Here is a 22021-nt window from a genome sequence, read left to right on the forward strand (position 1 = left end):
TTTGCGCTTTGACACTTGCGTTTCAGATCGTTAAAATAGGGCCCTTTGTGTTTATTATTATACTAAGTCTGAAGTCACAAGCATAATGTTTTTTCATTAATACTTTTGAGTGGCTCATTAAAAAGAACTGGTTCATAAGTCATTTGTTTGATCATTGTTGCATTTAGGAACTCTAATGAAATGATGATATCTGATGAAAGTGTTACTAATGTTGAATGTTTTTTAAATTATTGTAGCTTTTTTTTTTTTTTTTTTTTTTTGCATTGGGTCTGGAGCCCTGTGCCTCTTTCACCTTGCTTGACAATGACTACATGCATTTCCTTCACTAGCAATATAAATATGTGTTTATCTGAATTTTAGTAAAAACACTTTGAAATTAAGTACACTTTTAATCCACACGAGTCCTTGGACAAGTTGCCAAGTAAACAATGAATGCATGTTTTTTTCAGGATCTTATAACTGGAAGGAAACTCACTTGGGACAGTTGCAGTTGGAGGGGCAGTAGTTGTCGTAATGGCAGGCACATCAGTACAGCTGGTGCTCAGGTCACTGTCAGTACCATTGGAGGTGAACGTAATGAAGCCTGGCTGGTTGGTGGTGATATGCTCATTGATCCAGTTCTGGTACTTAGAAACTCTCGCATACACACCAGGTAAGTTGGGTTTAGCACAACCTATGCCAAAGCTCACAACTCCAGACTGGATCCAGACCGAACCCTGTTTGCTGACCATAGGACCTCCAGAGTCACCCTGTAGGATGAAGAACAGGTTAGTGACATGCCAAGTAACCTTTTCTACACATCTATTCCAGTTGTAGTTAACAACCGTAATATATAATATGAAGGAATAATGGGAAGATGACATCCTTGTTATTGCATGTAGTCAGAAGCATCAAGTCAGTCTTCTGTTAGGAAATGTCCTGAAGATTTTAGTGCTTCTCTTTTTATGGACGATCAACACTCGTCATTGAAAATTATACTGTTATGGTTGAAAGACTTGTCACATGAAAACTACAACATGATCATAACCACACACACATGTATGTCTATAACAGGGGTTTTCAAACAAAAAAGTAAAGAATATTTTAGGGGGGAAAGTGAGGGGAAAATGAGGGGAAAAAGATTTTACAAATGTAAGTAAAAAGACTTAATACAATATTTTCCAGATAATATTTTTCGATTTTGCATTAGCTTTAGTAAACTAACAATATAAAAGCAAATTATTTATTTTTGCCAACAACAAAATCACACTTTTTCTTGCATAGTATGTGGTATTACTGTATATTATTGTATGAATATACTGTATATATATAGCTGTATTTATATTTAAGGAATGGGGGATCGTCCTTATCTGTTCATCTGTAAACTTCTTCATTTTTCAGTTGCATTTTTCAGTTATGAGTTAATTTCACCTAGCTGTATGAAAACCAGTTATTTAATTTTGCAAACAACATGTTGCCTTTATACCACACAGTTTCTCATACAGTATACATGGGTCTTTTATGAAAATATAAAAATGTAAAGCTACCTTTGGAAGGGGACCATAATATTTGGGGGCCATTGGCATTAAAAAGTTTCAAAACCCCTGGTCTATAAAACAATCTTACGTCTTCTTCATTACGGTACAAACATTAGAAATTCCATTTATTTATTCTGAATTGGGCAAAACTGGTTATATATATATATATATACATACAGTATTACATTTCTGCTTCCAAAAGTAATATAAAATATAATATACTAAGTCATTGACTGTGCAGGGAAGTTCCCTTTTAGTCGCTCACGAGTCACGTTCGATGTAGTCGTACGTTGCGACTGATTGGGATCACGCTTAGAGAGCCTGTCATCTTGAGTATTGTTAAAATGAGTACATGTACATTGGAGTGCGTGAATTGCATCTTGCGCTCCGCCCCGCAGCTCGGGTATAAACATGGAAGCGGATGCACGCACCACTTGTCTTTCACTTCAGAGCCGATCGGCGTTGATGTCTCTGAAGAGTGCTGTTGTTTACAACGAGCGAGTGTGTCTGTGTCCTTCTTGGAAGACTCTCCCAGTGCTGGTGGTTCTAAGGCGCGAGTGCAGCGGTGATCGCAAGCTTTAAGCTCTCAACTGCTATTTTAACAGCATCAAATTTCTGTGTTTGTTGACGGCTGGTTAGAGGGCGAAAAAGTGAGTACTTCACTGTTTCAGTTCACTGTTCAGTGTTGCCGCGGTCATTCCCCGGTGTGCCCCCGCAATGGTGATGGGTCCCATTTCCTGAAAGAGCAACACAGGTGCGTTTGCGTCTTTTTCAAGATGCCATTCCACCTGTGCATTTCTGGATGCGATCGTTCCCTGTCCCTCCAAATGGACGGTCACAATAGTTGTATCACATGTTTGAAAAAATATATATTTGCAGCAGCTTTTGTGGATAGTTTATGTTCTGCGAGAATATGACTATCGCGATGTTGAGATCGAGACTTGCCTTCATGTGTGAAGGTGGAGTCCCCATTACCACGTCCCGCTACGGCACCGTGTGGGATGGGTGATCAGAGGATCATAGTGAAGCTTCCCCTGCCCGGTAACCAATCCCTGTGGGCCCCTCACTTCTCTATCACATCGCAGCCGGTGGAACCCCCAGTTGAGCGTGCTGGTCCCTCTGTAATGGACGACCAGCCATTTTATTCGGGGCCTCTCCAGAGGACAGGATGCCGATTGCAACATCGGAGGGTGAGCTGACCTCTGGAAATGATGACTCGGCTGCGTTATCTTCCTATGGGAGTGTTAAGTTGCCCGAGCTAGATCCAGAAACATCAGCTATGCTGAAACGGGGCGTCGAGGCTGTTGGGCTAGAGTGGAATCATCCACCGTGTCCCGAACAGTATTGGTTGGATGATTGGTATCTCGGGACGGGCCGCGCTGGTTCTCAGCTCACCGCCCCAGTGCCTTTCTTTCCCGAAGTGGATGGAGAGCTTACCAGGTAGTGGACGGCACTTTTCTCTGCCAGAAACTGCCCGTATAGCTTTCCCCCCTTACTACCCTTGACAGAGGAACGGTGAAGGGTTGCGAGGCTATCCCTCCAATGGAGTGGTCTGTCGCGACACAGGTGCACCTGTGTCCGGCGGCTGCTGCCTTTTGGACGGGGGCCCCTCGTCTACCCCCTAAGGCCTGTGAGTTCTCGTCCGTTCTGACAGGCAGAGCTTACAAAGTCTGTGGGCAGGTCTATCATGCCAGGGCACTCATGGACATGCACCCTCTGGGGCACGAGTGTCGTGGCGTGCATGATCAGTCTGGCAATGTATACATTAGTGGTCCAGGAGTGCTATCGTTGGCTCAGCCTGGTTGATATTGCGGATGCGGACAAGGTTCGGTTCCTGGTCTCCCCAATTTCCCAGGTTGGGCTGGTTGGCGACGCGGTGAGAGCTGCGCCTTACTGTTCTCTGCCACCCAAGCACAGACGGAGGCCATCCAGCACTTGCTGCTGCCTCCACCCTGCCGCTGTTGGCAGTTCGTGGCACTCCGTGACAAACTTGGGTGTTATTTTTGATTCTGCTCTTAAATTTGACAAACGGATAAGTGCCGTAGTTAAATCTAGTTTTTTCCAATTAAGACTATTATCTAAGGCTAAGAGTTTTTTAACATTTGCAGAGTTTGAGAGAGTGATTCATTCGTTCATTTCATCTAGACTTGATTATTGTAATTCTCTTTATATTGGAATGAGTCAATCCAATATTAGTCGTCTTCAGATGGTTCAGAATGCAGCAGCCAGACTTTTGACTGGCACAAGGAAGTTTGATTATGTTTCCCCAATACTGCGTTTGTTGTTATAGAGTTGATTTTAAAATTCTGCTTTTTGTTTTTAAAGCCATGAACGAATTATTTCCAAACTATCTCTCTGATCTTTTGAAATTAAATGACTGTGCTAGATCATTGAGGTCATCTCAACAAAGACTGTTGATGGTTCCAAGATCAAGACTGAAGACGAGAGGTGACCGTGCATTTTCTGTTGTTGGTCCAAAACTGTGGAATAGTCTTCCTGTATCTTTAAGACTAATATCCACAGAGTCTGTTTTTAAATCTTAAGTTAAGTTAAAAACCTACCTGTTTTCACAGGCGTACAAGTGTCCTTGTTTCTAATGTTGAATTTTCAAATTGGTGGTTCTGATGTAAACTCCCTTTTATCATTTGTTTTGCGGTCGGTCTTGTTTTTAAGATATTTATCCTGTTGTACAGCACAATGGCCAACTACTGTTGCTTTTATTGTGCTATATAAATAAAAGTTGATTGAAAATAAAAGTTGATTGAGTTCCTCCGCCTGCTCGTCACCGAGGGCGTCCCCCTGACGCCGCTCCCGCTCCCAGGCCTCAGCGTGGAGTCGGCCGCAGTAGGGGCGCCCAGCCTGCCCCAGGCGCTGCCAAGCCAGGTGGCAAGCGATAGCGAAAGCATTCCTGAGCAGGCCACTCAGGGATGGAGGAAGATGCTCTTGGAGTTGGTCACCAATCCACTCCCTCCCACCGGTGGAGGGCCGGGTGGAGTCTTTGTTTGTGTGTGTGTCTGTTCTGCCGCTGGCTCCCAAAACAGCGGAGCCGGCGGTACCCACACTTCAAAGAAAGAGCAGTTTCCTCGGTTCCTGGGTCCCAAGAGGGCCAGTCTGGCGGTGTGTGACCCTGTAAAGACTCTTGTATCGCCAGCCAGCAGTTGGGTGCGGTTTGAGGACCCGGTCATGCCTTCTCATGCACTCTCTGCTGCCAGGTAAGAGTTGCACTACATACTCAACCCCCCGCTTTGGGCCGCCTTTGGGCCTTCCGAGCTGGATCCCTGTTATCTACCTTGCTGCCTCACTCTGAGTACATCTGTGGTACCCTTTGTCCCCCTGCGTCGGGCCGTTGAAGCACTAGATTGTGCTCCCGACCGATCCAGCCGTTTCCTCTGTGCCAGCAGACTCGGCAAGATGATTCAGTTTGCCGGCGCCCGCCCATGTTCAGTGCTGTTCATTACACTTCAGTGTTTCTGAATGTGCGTCTGTCGTGTGCGCGGTCATCACATTCCTACTGGCGAAGAATGCGACTGAGCCATCCCTCCAGCTGATATGAAGGCCGGCTTCTGAAAGTTGCTTCTTCATTGTAGTCAAGTAAAGGTGAGTTACGACCATCTTGGATCTGTGCCTCTTGATTCTGGCCCTTTTTCAAGCTTCCGTTCAAGTTACAAGCACAGAAACGCATTCTCAATGCTCCGCCCCCAAGATTGGTCTGTAGCATTTGACCTGAAGGACGCATACTTCAGATCTCTACCCTTCCGCAACGCAGGCTATGCCATGCAAGTCCCTCCCTTTGAGTCCTACATAGCCAGTTGGGTCTTCAGGTTAACTGGAGAAGAGTAAACTCTTTTGGAGGATCTCTTTTCTGGTTTGGAGGTGGACTTGGTCTAAACATTCCTCACCAGGAACATGTCAGGTCATTGCTACATAGAATTGAGCATATAACCGGCTTCCTCCATATGATGACCGCTTTAGCACTGGCTTTATGGCTGAGTCCCGAGGTGGCCATGGCAGAGTGGCACGCTCCGTGTGTTAACAACACCTAGCCTGCCGCTAAACTCTCAGCCGTGTTCAGACCTTTTGCTTCTCCGTCAGCCTGTAGCCGAAGAGAGTGGAGACTCCATCCCCAGCTGGTCCAGCTGTTTTGGGATCACTTAGCGGCCACACAGTTACATCTGTTGCCTCTCCGAACTTGTCCCCTTGCTCACTCCCTGAAACACGGAGACACTGGCATACAGCTGACCCCAGGGCTTACACAAAATGTGTTTCCCCAGTGAGCCTTCTTGCACACAAAAAAACAACAAAAAAACACTGTGCTAAGTCAGGAAGGAGAAGGAGCAGGTCTCTTAGTTGCCCCGTAATGGCCCAACTTGACCTCGTTCCCCCGAAGTTATGCTCCTCTTGACAGCCCCTTCCTGACCCTTTCCTCTGAGCATCTCAGGGACGGGGCACCATTGGCACCCACACCAGACCTCTGAAAACTCCATGTCTCGTTGTGGAGGTTCAGCTATCTACCTCAATATGACCGTTAGATACCATCACTTCTGTGAGAGCTCCCTCTAAAAAAGTAAAGAGGCTTGCTTACAACCTGAAGTGGAACCTGTTCGTTGTTGGTGTTCTTCCCATGGAAGACCCCCAAAGGTGTTTCGATCACTTCTGTGCTTCTTTCCTGCAAGATGGGTCGGAGTGAGGGCTGTCTCCCTCCACCCTCAAAATGTATGTTGCCTTTATATTAACGCACATCATGATGCAGTGGATCTAATCCTTAGGGATGCACGACTTGATCGTCGGGTTCCTGAGGCGAGCAAGGAGACTGAATCCGCCTTGCACCCCCTCTATACCTTCCTGGGACCTATCTCTGGTGCTACTGCACTCAGAGACCTCCTGAGTCACTGCAGGCAGCTGAGTTAAAAATCCTGTTTAAAAAAAAAACAGTTCTCCTGCTTGCTTGCCTCTATCGAGAAGGTAAGGGACCTGCACACATTTTCGAATGTGTGCAGGAATTATCATCGAATCGTGACTGGAATTAGGGCTGGCCAACTCTCACAATATCTGAGACCCCGGCCTGGATATGTGCCCAAGGTTCCTACCTCTCCCTTAAGACGGAACCAGGTGGTGAGCATGCAAGCGCTGCTCCGGAGGAGGTAGACCCAGCCCTGGCTTTCTCTGTTCCTTCCGCCTTTTGGTTATACAGGATAGAATGCAAAGCCTTAAGACCTCATCCAGCTCTTGTCTGTTATAGAAACCAGCAGAAGGGAAGGCTGTTTCCATGCTGAGGTTGGCACACTGCAAAGTGGTCGCCATCATTTTGGTGTGTTAAAACCCAAGGTGCACCGTGCTCACCTGGGTAGTGAGCTCCTCCAAAGAGAGAGTTAGCTCCTTCCTGGGCATTGACACAGAGTGCCTTGCTGACAGATTTTTTAGAGCTGCGGGCTGGGCGACACCTGCACATTCGTTAGGAAAATAGCCTATGTGTCGAGCCGGTGGCTTTCCGTGGGATCCCTTCACATGAAACCAGCTTCACTGTTAGTCCGGTTTGTAGTGTTGGCTTGCTGTGCCATTCCCCTCCAATGGACTGGATATGTGCACCATTTGCTCCAGTTGAGTTCCCTTTTAGCAGAACCCTAAAGTGAGCTTTAGGGTTTGCTTCCCCTTTAGCGAGCCCGTGTCTTCCCTTGGCAGAGCCTGCTCTGCCGCCACTGACCACTCCCCCCTGTTATCTGCTGTAGCCACCTCAGTGACATTCCATATGTTGTATTACCCAGCTATTCGATCAGTCCATATGTGTCATTCTCCACATGTTACCTCCCTACGGGCAGGATGTGGCTTCCGCAGCGTATGCCTTCCAACGAAAGGTTAATGCTTTCCTAGTGGTCTTGTGGAACAGCAGTGACTTTCCTGACCTAAGCCCTGTCCTATCTCCGCCTCCATATGCGGGAGGATCAGGAGGCTTTTGTCTAGGTCAGGGTTCCTCAAACTCGGTCCTGGAGGGCCACTCTCCTGCACAGTTTAGCTCCAACCCTGATCAAACACACCTAGCTGTGAGTTTCTAGCGATCCTGAAGACATTGATTAGCTTGCTCAGGTGTGTTTGATCAGTGTTGGAGCTAAACTCTGCAGGACAGCGGCCCTCCCGGACCGAGTTTGAGGAACCCTGGTCTAGGTACTGGAAGGTGGCAGCACTAGTGGCGTTTTCATGGGGATCCCAATCAGTCGTAACTTACGACTACGTCGAACATGAGCAACTGAAAGGGAACGTCTCGGTTACGTATGTAACCCTTGTTCCCTGAAGGAGGTAGCGGAGACGTAGTCCCGTTGCCACTATTGCTGTACCACCGCTTACTCCGGGCTCAACGAAAAACAAGTGGTACGTGCATCCACTTCCGTGTTTATACCTGCGCTGCGGGGCGGAGCACGAGATGCAATTCACGCACGGCAATGTATATTGGCTCGTTTTAACAAGACTCGAAGATGACAGGTTCCCTAAGCGTGATCCCAGTCAGTCGTAATGTATGACTACGTCTTCATTCCCTCCTTCAGGGAACGAGGGTCACATAGGTAACCGAGACAATCTCAATAGTCTGATCATTGCAATTAATCCAATAGTGTTTTGAAAGTGATTCATTAGGTTAAATTCCCTAACATTAGGCAAGGCAAGGCAAGGCAAGTTTATTTATATAGCACATTTCATACACAATGGCAATTCAAAGTGCTTTACATAGAAGAAATTAAAATAATAAAAAGAAATAAGAATAATTAAAACAGTTTAGAAAAATAAAAAAATAAAATACAGTACAAACAGTCGGACGAACATTGGCACAGTGCTCATTCAGTAAATGCATAGTTAAACAGATGTGTTTTGAGTCTGGATTTGAATGTGACTACAGTAGGAGCACATCTGATCTCCTCTGGAAGCTGGTTCCAGCTGCGGCTGGCATAATAGCTAAAAGCGGACTCGCCATGCTTAGAGTGAACCCTTGGTATTTCAAGCTGATATGATCCTAATGATCTGAGTGATCTGTTGGGTTTATATTCAGTGAGCATATCTGCAATGTATTGAGGTCCTAGGCCATTGAATGATTTATATACCAGTAATAATACTTTAAAATCAATCCTAAATTTAACTGGGAGCCAGTGTAAAGACCTGAGGACTGGTGTGATATGTTCATATTTTCTGGTTCTGCTCAGAATCCTGGCGGCAGCGTTCTGTATGAGCTGCAACTGTCTTATGGTCTTTTTGGGAAGGCCAGTGAGGAGTCCATTACAATAATCCACCCTGCTGGTGATGAAAGCATGAACAAGTTTCTCTAAATCTTGTCTGGAAACAAAGCATCTAATTCTTGCAATATTTTTCAGATGATAGTATGCTGATTTAGTTATTGCTTTGACATGACTACTGAAACTAAGGTCTGACTCTAGTGTCACACCAAGATTCCTGACTTGATTTTTGGTTGTTTGACCCCTAGAGTGAAGGTATGCGTTCACCTTGAGAACTTCATCTTTGTTTCCAAACGCAATGACTTCAGTTTTGTCTTTGTTTAACTGAAGAAAGTTTTGACACATCCAACTGTTGACTTCATCAATGCATTGGCACAGGGAGTCAATGGGGCTATAATCGTTGGGCGATAGGGCTAAGTAGAGCTGTGTGTCGTCTGCATAGCTGTGGTAAGCAATTTGGTTCTTTCTCATTATTTGGCTCATTGGGAGCATATACAGGTTTTAGTCAAAGTTCAACCCTTACATTATTAGTTTATTTGTCTAAAGTAAAATTTTTAGTAGAGACCCCTCATTCTACTTATTCTTAAAGGACAAGTTCGGTATTTTACACTTAAAGCCCTGTTTTCAGATCGTTTCTGATGAAATAGAACGGTTAAGATTGAAATTTAGACACATGCTGCTGGCCCGAGATTTTTCGGTTTCTGTGGTAGCACCCCCCCACCTCCACAATGGCTGCATAGGTGCACTGGAACAATCCTTCCTAAAACGCATTAAACTTTCGTTTACAAAGACGTGAAACTCACCGAGTGGTCAGCGGTGTTCACTGATATGCTCACACAAAAATCGCTGCAAAAGATGCTTTCCAACAGGTGTTTTTTACCATTTGTTGTCAAACTGTGGACCTATTTTTCCAAACGCCTATACAAACAACAACTGGTGCACAAACACTGCCATTATTGACAGACATTGTTCTCCTGACCTGGAGTTGTTGGCAGTTATATGCAGGCCCTTTTATCTGCCACGGGAGATGTCTGTTGTTGTTGTTACAGCTGTGTATATTCCACCAGACGCGAACGCTAATGCAGCACTCGGTTACATGTTAACAGCTATAAACAAGCAACAGAACACTTATCCTGATGGGGTATTTATTCTGGCTGGTGATTTTAATCATGTAAACTTGAAGACTGTGCTTCCAAGGTTTGAACAACATGTTAAATGCCCCACCAGCGGGGAGAACACATTGGACTGCGTCTATTCTAACATCCCCAAAGCTTTCCGAGCGTCACCCCTTCCTAATCTTGGACAGTCTGATCACCTGTCACTTTTTTTTAACTCCAGCATACTGCCCCATCATTAAGAGACAGCAACTGTTATCAAAACGGTTAAAACCTGGCCGGAGGAAGCATCCTCACAGCTGCAGGACTGCTTTCAAAGCACTGACTGGAGTCTGTTTTCAACTCAGGACCTAAACGAATATACATCTACTGTGCTTTTTTATATCAGATGCTGCGTGGACAGTGTAACCATCAACAAATGGATCCGTGTCTACCCAAACAGGAAGCCATGGATGACTAAGGAGGTCTAATACAACAGTGGTGAGGCTCTCTGCCAGAATGCTTAAGTCCTTTTACCATTGCACGGTAGAAAGCATATTAACATATTGCATTACAATCTGGTATAGAAACTGTTCAATGGCTGAAAGAGCTGCACTGCAAAGGGTCATTAAAACCTCACAAAAGATCATTGGACTTCCACTGCCCCCCTTGAGGAGATTTACAGGCTTCGCTGCTGAAGCAGAGCATCTTCTATCATTAAGGACAGTACTCATCCCTTTCATGATTTGTTTGCACTGCTGCCCTCTGGAAGACGCTACAGAGCTCTAAAGACTCGCACTTCCAGATTCAGAAACAGTTTTTACCCAACAGCCATTATTGAACTGAATTCCCTCTCCCGTGCCTCTATCCTCCCACGGCTGCTTCAATAATTTTGAACGGACGTGTATGCAATATTGTTCAAATAACATCCATAAGACACTTTAAGACACTTTAAGCTATTTTTTAATGTTTTTGTTTTAAATTATTGTTTTTATGTATGTTGGTATATGTGGGTAATATGGATGAATACAGTTTGTTTTCTATGAGAGATGTCAAATTTCGCTGTATACCATGCAATGACAATAAAGGTAAAACTAAAACTAAACTTTGCAGAATATCAGCAGCACATTAAAACTATATGAAGTAACACAAACAGAAGTATGGGAGTTGTTACCTGACAGGAGTCTTTGCCCCCTTCCAATAGTCCAGCACATATCATGTTGTCTGTGATTGTTGAGACACTATAAAGACACTTACACTGCCTGTTTCCAACAATAGGCACATCCACTTCCTGTAGAGTTTGCGGTGAAGGCAGGGGAGCTGAGAAAAGCATAAATTGATAAAATATACGTCAACTATTGTGATAGTACATTATCCTGTGACTATCCTGTGGTTAGTTAAATTAATTACGTACTGCTTGAATGAATCGCTCCCCATCCTGTGACCCAGCTGGAGGTTCGGTTGAAGAACACACTGTTTGAGGAAGCCAGACAGACCGGACTGATAAAGTCAGTAAAATTCACTGGCGAAGCCAGTTGCAGTAGAGTGATGTCGTTGTCGTGAGTGCTGCTAACATAGTTCGGGTGTTTTATGATTCTAGAGACACCTATGGACACCTCATTTGCATTTGTTCCTTCCTGTGTCTGTCGGCCCAGGTACACAATTAGGCGAGAGGTTGAAACACTGGAATATGGTAGAAAAGGAAGTGTTAAGCATTCTCCACATCAATTGAATGATTTTTTAAAATAATTGCAAGGGTTGGTTTATTATAATTACCTGTTAAAGCAGTGAGCTGCTGTCAGAACCCACTGATTGTTGATGAGGGATCCACCACAAAAATGTCTCCCGCTCCTATGAAGGCTGACCTGCCATGGCCAAGCCCCAGCAGGTGCATTCAGTCCCCCCACTATCCTTGTGTTGAAACGTGCTTTGCCACACACTGACAATGGACAAGGTAAAGAAAACACATTTTAGACAAACAGTTGGTCATTTTTAATGGAATTTGGCTACTTAAATTATGCACAGCAGAGGCGGACAGTAGTGAAGTATTTTTACTCTGCTTAAGTAAACTGTACTTTATCAGAGTGTGTTTCTTTGGAAAGCTTTTACTTCACAACATTCCAAAGCATAATGTTGTACTTTTTACTGCACTATGTTTCATATTGAATTTCATTTAATACTTAATTACACTGGAAATCTAGTTCTTTCTTATTTTTTTCTCAAGTAAAAGCAATTGAAAGTTTTACTTGAGTACAAGCAAGAAAGTACACAACTTTAAGTACACAACAACTAAGTTGGTAAAAAAATAAAAAAAATAAAAAACACCATGGACTTTTATTTATGAAATGTAGTGCAGTACAAAGTATGACATTATGATTTGGAATGTTGTGAAGTAAAAGTTTTCCAGAGAAAAACACTGATAAAGTACAGACACTTGAAAAATGTACTTGACTAAAGTAAAAAATACTTCTCCACTGTCCACCTCTAGTCCCCAGACATCAGTATTTAAATGATACAGAAAAGATGAATCGCTGTCTGGCCAACTGATATTTCAGCAAGGAGGTGAAGGTTAGGATCATGAATTTTCAGTAGTATTTCAGCACACCGTAAGTGTATATTATACATATTATACATTATAGTATTTATTATTATACTAAGTCTGAATTCACAAGCATAACGCTTTTTCATTAATACTTTTTACTGGCTTATTAAAAAGAACTGGTTCATAAGTCATTTGTTTGTTCATTGTTGCATTTAGGAACTCTAATGAAATGATGATATCTGATGAAAGTGTTGCTAATTTTGAATGCATTTTAAATTATTGTAGCTATTTTATTTGTCGCATTGGGTCTGGAGCCCTGTGCCTCTTTCACCTTGCTTGAATATGACTACATGAATGTCCTTCACTAGCAATATTAAATATGTGCTTACCTGAATTTAAAGGGGAACTTGGCAACTATTTCAACTTAATAAAACCTTTTAGAAATCATTTGGATGGTTAAATAACCTGTTCTGGTGAGAATGGTGACTTTCCCCACTCCCCCCAGCGTTCCCAGGCGGAAAACCAACCTTGCAACATGGGGACTAATGTGCCGGTAAGTTGGAAATAGGAAGTCTCGTGAGAAGCGGGAACGAGCGAGAAACATGAACTGCTTTACGGCAATTCGACATAAACACACACAGCCCCTCAATACCGGTTAGCCACGCCAGCTAGCTATAAGAACAAGTGACGATGGATCACTCTTCAGATGTTCCAGCGAAAAGACCAAAGAGACGGTTCTCGGCGGAGGAGGTGAGGGAGAGGAAGATAAGATAAGAATAAGCGGCAATGTTTGCTAGCTTCATCGGCCCACCCCCTGTCACGGCTTATGGTTGATAACACAATACAAAATGTACATGTCAATGTTCTATGATACTGTGTATGATGTATTACACACCTCGGTAGACATAGCTCCACACGATAAATTTGGCCAGCTCCGATAATAACAAATGCACATGAGCAGCGGTAGAAAGGGGGAGGAGGGCGCCACAAGTGAGTTTTTTTTTTATGACAGTGTTGTGAAATATACGCACCAGAGCTTTAGGGGGAGCTCACTGAGAAAGCATGCGACAACGAAAGTGAAAATCAGTGAAGAAATGGCTAGAGTTACCAAGTTCCCCTTTAAGTAAAAACACTTTGAAATTAAGTACACTTTTAATCCACAAAAGTCCTTGGACAAGTTGCCAAGTGAACAATGTATGCATGTTTTTTTCAGGATCTTATAACTTGAAGGAACCTCACTTGGGACAGTTGCAGTTGGAGGGGCAGTAGTTGTCGTAATGGCTGGCACATCAGTACAGCTGGTGCTCAGGTCACTGTCAGTACCATCGGAGGTGAACGTAATGAAGCCTGGCTGGTTGGTGGTGATATGCTCATTGATCCAGTTCTGGTACTTAGAAACTCTCGCATACACACCAGGTAAGTTGGGTTCAGCGCAACCTATGCCAAAGCTCACAACTCCAGACTGGATCCAGACCGAACCCTGTTTGCTGACCATAGGACCTCCAGAGTCACCCTGTAGGATGAAGAACAGGTTAGTGACATGCCAAGTAACCTTTTCTACACATCTATTCCAGTTGTAGTTCACAGCTGTAATATGAAGGAATAATGGGAAGATGACATCCTTTTTATTGCATGTTTAAAGCGTCAAGTCAGTCTTATGTTAGGAAATGTCCTGAAGATTTTAGTGCTTCTCTTTTTATGGATGATCAACACTCGTCATTGAAAATTATACTGTTATGGTTGGAAGACTTGTCACATGAAAACTACAACATGATCATTACCACACACACATGTATGTCTATACCAGGGGTTTTCAAACAAAAAAGTAAAGAATATTCTAGGGGGGAAAGTGAGGGGAAAATGAGGGGGGAAAAGATTTAGTAAAAAAAACTTAGTACAATATTTTCCAGATAATATTTTTCAAATTTTGCATTAGCTTTAGTAAACTAACAATATAAAAGCCAATTATTTATTTTTGCCAGCAACAAAATCACACTTTTTCTCGCATAGTATGTGGTATTATATTATTGTATGAATATACTGTATATATATAGCTGTATTTATATTTAAGGAATGGGGGATCGTCCTTATCTGTTCATCTGTAAACTTCTTTATTGTTCAGTTGCAATTTTCAGTTATGAGTTAATTTCACCTAGCTGTATAAAAAACAATTATTTAATTTTGCAACCAAAATATTGCCTTTATACCACACAGTTTCTCACACAGTATACATGGGTCTTTTATGAAAATATAAAAATGTTTGGCTGCCTTTGGAAGGGGATCATAATATTTGGGGGCCATTGGCATTAAAAAGTTTCAAAAGCCCTGGTCTATAAAACAATCTCACGTCTTCTTCAATACAGTACAAACATTAGCAATTCCATTGCTATAATATATATATATATTACTGTATATATATATATATTACATTTCTGCTTGTACAACTAATATAATATACTAAGTCATTGACTGTGCAGGGAAGTTCCCTTTCAGCCGCTCACGTTCGACATAGTCGTACGTTACGACTGACTGGCATCACGCTTAGGGAGCCTGTCATCTTCGAGTATTGTTAAAATGAGCCAATGTACATTGGCGTGCGTGAATTGCATCTTGCGCTCCGCAGCTCGGGTATAAACATGGAAGCGGATGCGGATGCACGCACCACTTGTCTTTCGCTTCGGAGCCGATCGGCTTCGATATGTCTCTGAAGAGTGCTGTTGTTTACAACGAGCGAGTGTGTCAGTGTTCTTCTAGGAAGACTCTCCCAGTGCAGCGCGAGTGCAGCGGTGATCGCGAGCTTTAAGCTCTCAACTGCTGTTTTAACAGCATAAATTTTCTGTGTTGTTGACGGCTGGTTGGAGGGCGAAAAAGTGAGTGCTTCACTGTTTCAGTTCACTGTTCAGTGAACTGTGGTCATTCCCCTGTTACCCCTTTTCCACCAACAAGAACCGGGTGCTGGTTCAGAGCTAGAGCTATTGCCAGTTCGGAGTTGGTTCGACTGACGAGCTTACTAAGAACCCGTTTGCGTTTCCACCGGCCAGAGAGCCACAACAGAGCTATATCTTACGTCACTGCATACGTATCATGTTGCCCAGCAACGCTAGTGCGGCAGCGCCAAACATAAACACACCAGACTTGTTCGAGATGCATCGGCTTCTCGCAGAACGATCAGCACATGAAATCAAAGCACTGCGAAAGCGATCAAAAAGCACAAGGAGTCGTATGATCTCCAAACACTCCCGAATCTCTGATCGGTCCACGCTGCTCCGATGCATCTCGAACAAGGCATCAACAATAATAGACGTTGCGTTACTATGGATGCTCATGGGTTTGCGAAAATAAATCGGCATCCAAACACGGCGAATCCAACGCGTTCGTGCAGCTCGCCGTAACTTACATAGACGGATATTATAATCGAGCTGCTATTAGCTCGACTAGCTGCTATTTAAAAATGGCGGTCACAAGTTTCTCTTCAGTCTTGTTGGCCACGGTAACCCCGCCCCCAGCCTCTGACGCAAGCGGTTCTTTCTTGGCTCCGTTCTAGACCCTGCAATGATTTGGTGCTACTTAAGAACCAGTTTTACTGGTTCGGAGCTGGTGCTTTGGCGGTGGAAAAACAAAGAACCGATTTGAAACTAGGCTCTGGCTCCGAACCAGCACCAGCTCTGCCTTGGTGGAAAAGGGGTATGTGTGCTCCGGCACTGGTTCTCAGCTCACTGCCCCAGTGCCTTTCTTTCCCGAAGTGCATGGAGAGCTTACCAGGTAGTGGACGGCACCTTTCTCTGCCAGAAACTGCCTGAATAGCTTTCCCCCCTAACTACCCTTGACGGAGGAACGGTGAAGGGTTGCGAGGCTATCCCTCCAATGGAGTGGTCTGTCGCGAATGCAATATCAGCAGCACATTAAAACTATATGAAGTAACACAAACAGAAGTATGGGAGTTGTTACCTGACAGGAGTCTTTGCCCCCTTCCAATAGTCCAGCACATATCATGTTGTCTGTGATTGTTGAGACACTATAAAGACACTTACACTGCCTGTTTCCAACAATAGGCACATCCACTTCCTGTAGAGTTTGCGGTGAAGGCAGGGGAGCTGAGAAAAACATAAATTGATAAAATATACGTCAACTATTGCGATAGTACATTATCCTGTGACTATCCTGTGCTTAGTTAAATTAATTACGTACTGCTTGAATGAATCGCTCCCCATCCTGTGACCCAGCTGGAGGTTCGGTTGAAGAACACACTGTTTGAGGAAGCCAGACAGACCGGACTGATAAAGTCAGTAAAATTCACTGGCGAAGCCAGTTGCAGAAGAGTGATGTCATTATCGTTAGTGCTGCTAACATAGTTCGGGTGTTTTATGATCCTAGAGACACCTATGGACACCTCATTTGCATTAGTTCCTTCCTGTGTCTGTCGGCCCAGGTACACTATTAGGCCAGAGGTTGAAACACTGGAATATGGTAGAAAAGGAAGTGTTAAGCATTCTCCACATCAATTGAATGAATTTTTTAAATAATTGCAAGGGTTGGTTTATTATAATTACCTGTTAAAGCAGTGAGCTGCTGTCAGAACCCACTGATTGTTGATGAGGGATCCACCACAAAAATGTCTCCCGCTCCTATGAAGGCTGACCTGCCATGGCCAAGCCCCAGCAGGTGCATTCAGTCCCCCCACTATCCTTGTGTTGAAACGTGCTTTGCCACACACTGACAATGGACAAGGTAAAGAAAACACATTTTAGACAAACAGTTGGTCATTTTTAAAGGATTTTGGCTACTTAAATTGTTGAAAAACTAGTTACCATCCAGTTGTGCGCCACACCCTAGAAAATAAGAAACAAAGTTTAGTTACCGATAACTTAAGTGGAGAAAAAAAGTGGGTAACACTATATTTTACATTGTCCTTGTTACATATGTTACATGTATTCTTACTATACAGAAGTGAAAAGTAACAAATTACATTTACTCACATTACGTAATTGAGCAGTTTTTCTGTGTGTACTTCTACTTTTTACTTCTACTGTGTGTGCTTCCTCTATAATTTTTCTTTTACTTAACTATGTTTTGTTTGAAGTATTGTATTTCACTACATTTTAAATCATATCCGTTACTGAGTAGAAAAATAATACAAGGGGGAAGAATCACTCTCCGGAAACTATTGCATTGATTGAAGGGTGGGAAAACAAACGTGCAAAAAGGTGATGCAGACCCAGCTGAAAGCGAAACGCTCTCGAATTATTTTATGAAGCGAACAGTATTGCCAGTATTGGAATACTTTGGATGTAGAAACAAGGTTGTCCTTGAGAATAGGTATCCAATTAGCAAAAAACGTGGATGCAAGTGGATGCAAAAGGAGGAAACAGAGAACACAGATGCAGATGTCCTGTTTATAACTTAAAGCAGAATGAATTCCGTGATGCAGAGGGAATCTAGGAATCCAGTCATTAAAATTGAATTTAGCCTAAATAACGCAGATGTCACGTAAAACACGACAAGTGATGGATGGATGGATGAATAAATCGAAAGTAGAGATGTGCAATAAATCCAATCCAATCGCCACATGGTCTGTGAATATTAAAGCACAAAAATATTGCTATGTAAATAAATAATCAGCTTGTTTTGTGTCTGTATGAATGAGGTGCTGTTTCTAACTACATAGGCTACTCAAGTACACAACGCGCTCATGCTGTTATCAGCATCTCACAAATAATATGATGAGTAGCCTACATGAATACATAAACATTTCCAGAGCTGCTCTGGAAACATTTTCATCATTTTATTTGAGAAAATGTCAAATACACTCCGAGACAGGTCTTCACTACAGCTCGTCAAAATAAAAGTTTGGTTTAGCTAGGAGAAAATTTTGAATGACATAAAATTTTAATAGGAATGGCGTGAAGAGGCTCTGGCTTGGAGGGTACTGGGGTCTTGCGGGGCTCCTCGTCTGCAAAACCCACAGTAAAAGTTGAGTCTCTTCATGTCATGCCTGTCAAGCCTGAGTCTCTTCACGTCATATGTCACGATTTGGTAATGTTTCATGTTCCTGTTTTATATCTGTCATGTGATATCCTGTTCAAGTCATGTGATCCTGCCATGTGTTTCCTTGTCGGATGTGTCATGTTGTCATCGGTTCATTGTTTCATTGTTCACAGGTGTCCCTTGTCTTGTCATTAGTCTTGTGTGTATTTAAGCCCTCATGTTTGCCATGTGTCTTTGTCAAGTTTTGTTTCACTGTAACATTTTGGTAAGCGTCACGTTCATGTTTATGTTTCTACCTTGAGTTTCATGCCACGCAATGCCTTTGTTTTAAGTTTGATCACATTTTGTAAATAAACTGCACTTGGATTTTCTAATCTACACTTGCCTCCAATGGAATACATTACAAGGGCTCTATTATTCTTAAACAATTATATAAATTAATAATGTTAAAAATAAGTTTTTAATCTAATTCATTTTCAATTATTGAATTTAGTTGATTAGGCATGTTTTATTGAACAAATGGTTTCAAGTTTGTTATGATAAAAGCATTTGTTTAACCAAAAAAAAAAAAAAAAAAAAAAAAAAAAATCCTGTTTTCATTCATTTAACTGATGATTTAATAATACAGTTTATTTATTTAATAATTGATTAATACCGTAAACCGTGATATTTTCTGAGATGGTTATCATACCGTGGAAATCTCATATCTTTACAACCCCACACGGGAGAATCCCCCACCCCACCCCCGCTGTTAAAAAAAGTACATTTTATATGAGCTAGTTTTTACTTTTACTTGAGTAGATTTTTTTACTTGTATTTAAGTAAAATTTAATTGAAGTAGTAGTACTTTTACTTGAGTAGAATATTTTTTTACTCTTTCCACCTCTGCTTAGTAATAACAGTATATTATGCATAATCACATTCAACTAACCCTCAACCAAATCCTAATCTAACCCTATAGTAAGTACATAGTTGCTTAATATTACTTAGTACTTAAATATATAATTACACTATAACAATGACACCTTAAAATAAAGTGTAACCAAAAAGTGTACATGCAATATAAAATGTAGTTGCATAAAAGTAAGCAATAGTTATGTTAGTCAAAATGAATTATTAGGTATCCTAAAGTATCAATTATCCAATAAAAGGTCTTACCGCTCATTAGAAGAGAGACGACAAATGCTACACAGAGTATGTGGATCATCTTCATCTTCATCTCTGACAACACAGACACCTGCAGTCCTGCTCTTAAATACTCCTGCTAACATGTTTCCAACACGCCCACACACTTTATTTTAACGCCATCATTGTTCAGAACGCCCTTCAGAACGCCTATTCAAGTTTCTTATTGAGCAACCGGTATGTCTGAAAGTGTAATAAGGGACATGTTGGGGATTCTCAGTCATGCGTAATTGTCACCTGAGCAAACTCTGAAATCTAAACTTGTAAAAAGAAAATACGCTTTTTGTTTCTGGTGGCTTTTTAATGTTGAGTAGATCGAAGAAGGTTCATGAGGTGCTTTTAGTGTTTCTAAAAAGAAAACTATTTTATGAGGTTATGTTTTCATATGAGTTTGTGCCATGTGATGCATACGGAAAAAAGGCGATGTCCACCAAAGTGTGAGTTATTAAATGAGGAATATTTTGATAGGAGTCACCACCTAGATGGGTCTACATTGACTACTAGATCTATCATCAGGCATGCATAACATTATACAATATAAAACAACAACAACATACAGACAGTAATAATACACAACATGTACTGGGGAAATGCATGTTCATTCATTATGTGATAAGTCAGACCTATCAAATTACAGGCCTATTTCAAATCTGCCCCTTCTTGCTAAGGGTTTGGAATGTGTTGTTGTGGCACAACTCCACTCACACTTGTCATCCAATGAGCTTTTCGAACCTTTTCAGTCTGGGTTTAGAAAGGGACACAGTCACCTCTAAAAATCTCCCGGAGTGTGTGCAGGAAATAAAAACATGGATTCCAAGACAGAGATTCTACTTACTGGCACACCTGGGGCTACTCACAAAATCTACTGGCGAGAAATCTTTCTTTGTTGCTGCACCCAGTTTATGGAATGCACTTCCTTTTATTGTTAGAGATACTCTCACATTAGCCAGTTTCAAGAAGTTGTTAAAAACTTATATATTTTTAATATTGCTTATGTTTACTGTAATACAGACTGTCATGATTATTTTTGCATTACTCTTGTACTTCTGTATTTTATTTGCTTTTGCTGTCTGTAGAGCTTTGGGTTTTAGAAAAGCGCATTATAATATTTTTTTTTATTATTATTAGGCAGATTTGTCAATGAATTAGTGGAGAGAACTTTTTTTAAAGGAATTCATTGACAAATCTGTACTGTTCTCTCATTGAGAACAATCAGATGTCCAAAGTGTCTTTGAAGTGTGTGAGTGGAGCAAAAGGGTGATAATTCACAGTGGGGCAGACATCACAGAGTCGAGTTGTAAAGATTAAGTTGATCGATGGTGTGTTTGATCGGTCCAATCGTTACAATAGCTAACTTATTGTACTGTTTAGCCTACTGTGAAACTACAGAGATGCAATAGCTTAAAGTAAAGCCCTATTTGGATGGGACTAGTTTAATGGGGCAGCTAATGTGGCATCAGAGAGTGAGAAGTCTTCCAAGTGCAAGGCCGATCTGCGGAACATTCTGCTTGCGAGGAAGGCTCAGGAGCCCCTCAGGAGTGGAATACTGTTCACCTCATTACACGGTGCCCGTTCCACCCCGGGTTTATTTTTGCAGTTTATTTTTTAAAAGTGTATTTATTTGCACTTTATTAAAAAATATATTTTAGGTATATTTTAACTGTGCGTGCTGGAAATGATTATTGTGACAATGCATTGAAAGTATACAAATTTCTTTAGAGGACTTGGAGGAAACCACGCGATTCATATTAGACGGTGGGCCGAGGGTCCGTATCTGCTTTACTTTTCGAAATGGATGATCCCCATGGAGGGAGAACCTGGATTTGTAAAGTTGGGACGGTTGTTTTATTCTCAACAATATGAAAAGTGTTGCCACTCCCATTAATTGCACATTTTCTCCCGAAATCATATTGCACGATCCGTAAATAACGCGGTTGCCTGCTATATCAGTCGAGCCAATAGTGCGGCAAGATACTGACATAGGATTTTTATTAACCAATCAGAATGTAGCTTATTTAGAACAGCTGTCACACGTATGATTCAGCTTTCGGACACGAGCAGCAGCAGATGCGGCGGCTGGATCGCCAAGGACATTCTTTCTGTGATTGTACGTTTAGTATTCATTCAATCAGAATATGATATCTATATAAAATGTTTGTTTTGTACACTGTGTTGTTCAAACGTATGTAAGCGTTTCGTTAGTGTCGTTTTAACCCTTGTATGGTGTTCGGGTCTGTAGGACCCGTTTTCATTTTTTATCAAGAGAAAAATGATACGATTAATTATTTTTTCAGACTCATTGGCCTTGGCTCATTTTCTGTGAAGAATATATATCTGAACACAGATGTTCGGGTCCACTGGACCCGGGGCTAATAAAAGTGTGTAAATTGTAGGTCCTGTGTACCTTTACTCTGTCATCCTGTCAGGGCCTAACTGTTACTGTTATTGTGTATAAACACACGTGTGTTTTCTTGTATATGGTTT

General features: G+C 42.1%; 1 protein-coding gene across 1 annotated transcript; it reads right to left on the reverse strand.

Annotated features, from left to right (window-relative positions):
• Positions 1-230: 230 nt before the first annotated feature.
• Positions 231-19575, reverse strand: LOC311294693 (transmembrane protease serine 9-like). The gene is made up of 10 exons (XM_084415698.1): positions 19511-19575; positions 17176-17196; positions 16918-17080; positions 16556-16824; positions 16316-16461; positions 13607-13880; positions 11602-11764; positions 11240-11508; positions 11000-11145; positions 231-749 (listed from the first exon to the last, which is right to left on the reverse strand). Exons 1-10 carry the CDS (start codon positions 19569-19571, stop codon positions 357-359), a joined length of 1905 nt encoding a protein of 634 aa, XP_084271824.1. The 5' UTR covers positions 19572-19575; the 3' UTR covers positions 231-356.
• Between the last annotated feature and the right edge of the window lie 2446 nt (positions 19576-22021).

The sequence above is a fragment of the Rutilus rutilus genome (assembly GCF_951802725.1).
Source record: "Rutilus rutilus genome assembly, chromosome: 1".
NCBI classification, from domain to species: Eukaryota; Metazoa; Chordata; class Actinopteri; order Cypriniformes; family Leuciscidae; genus Rutilus; species Rutilus rutilus.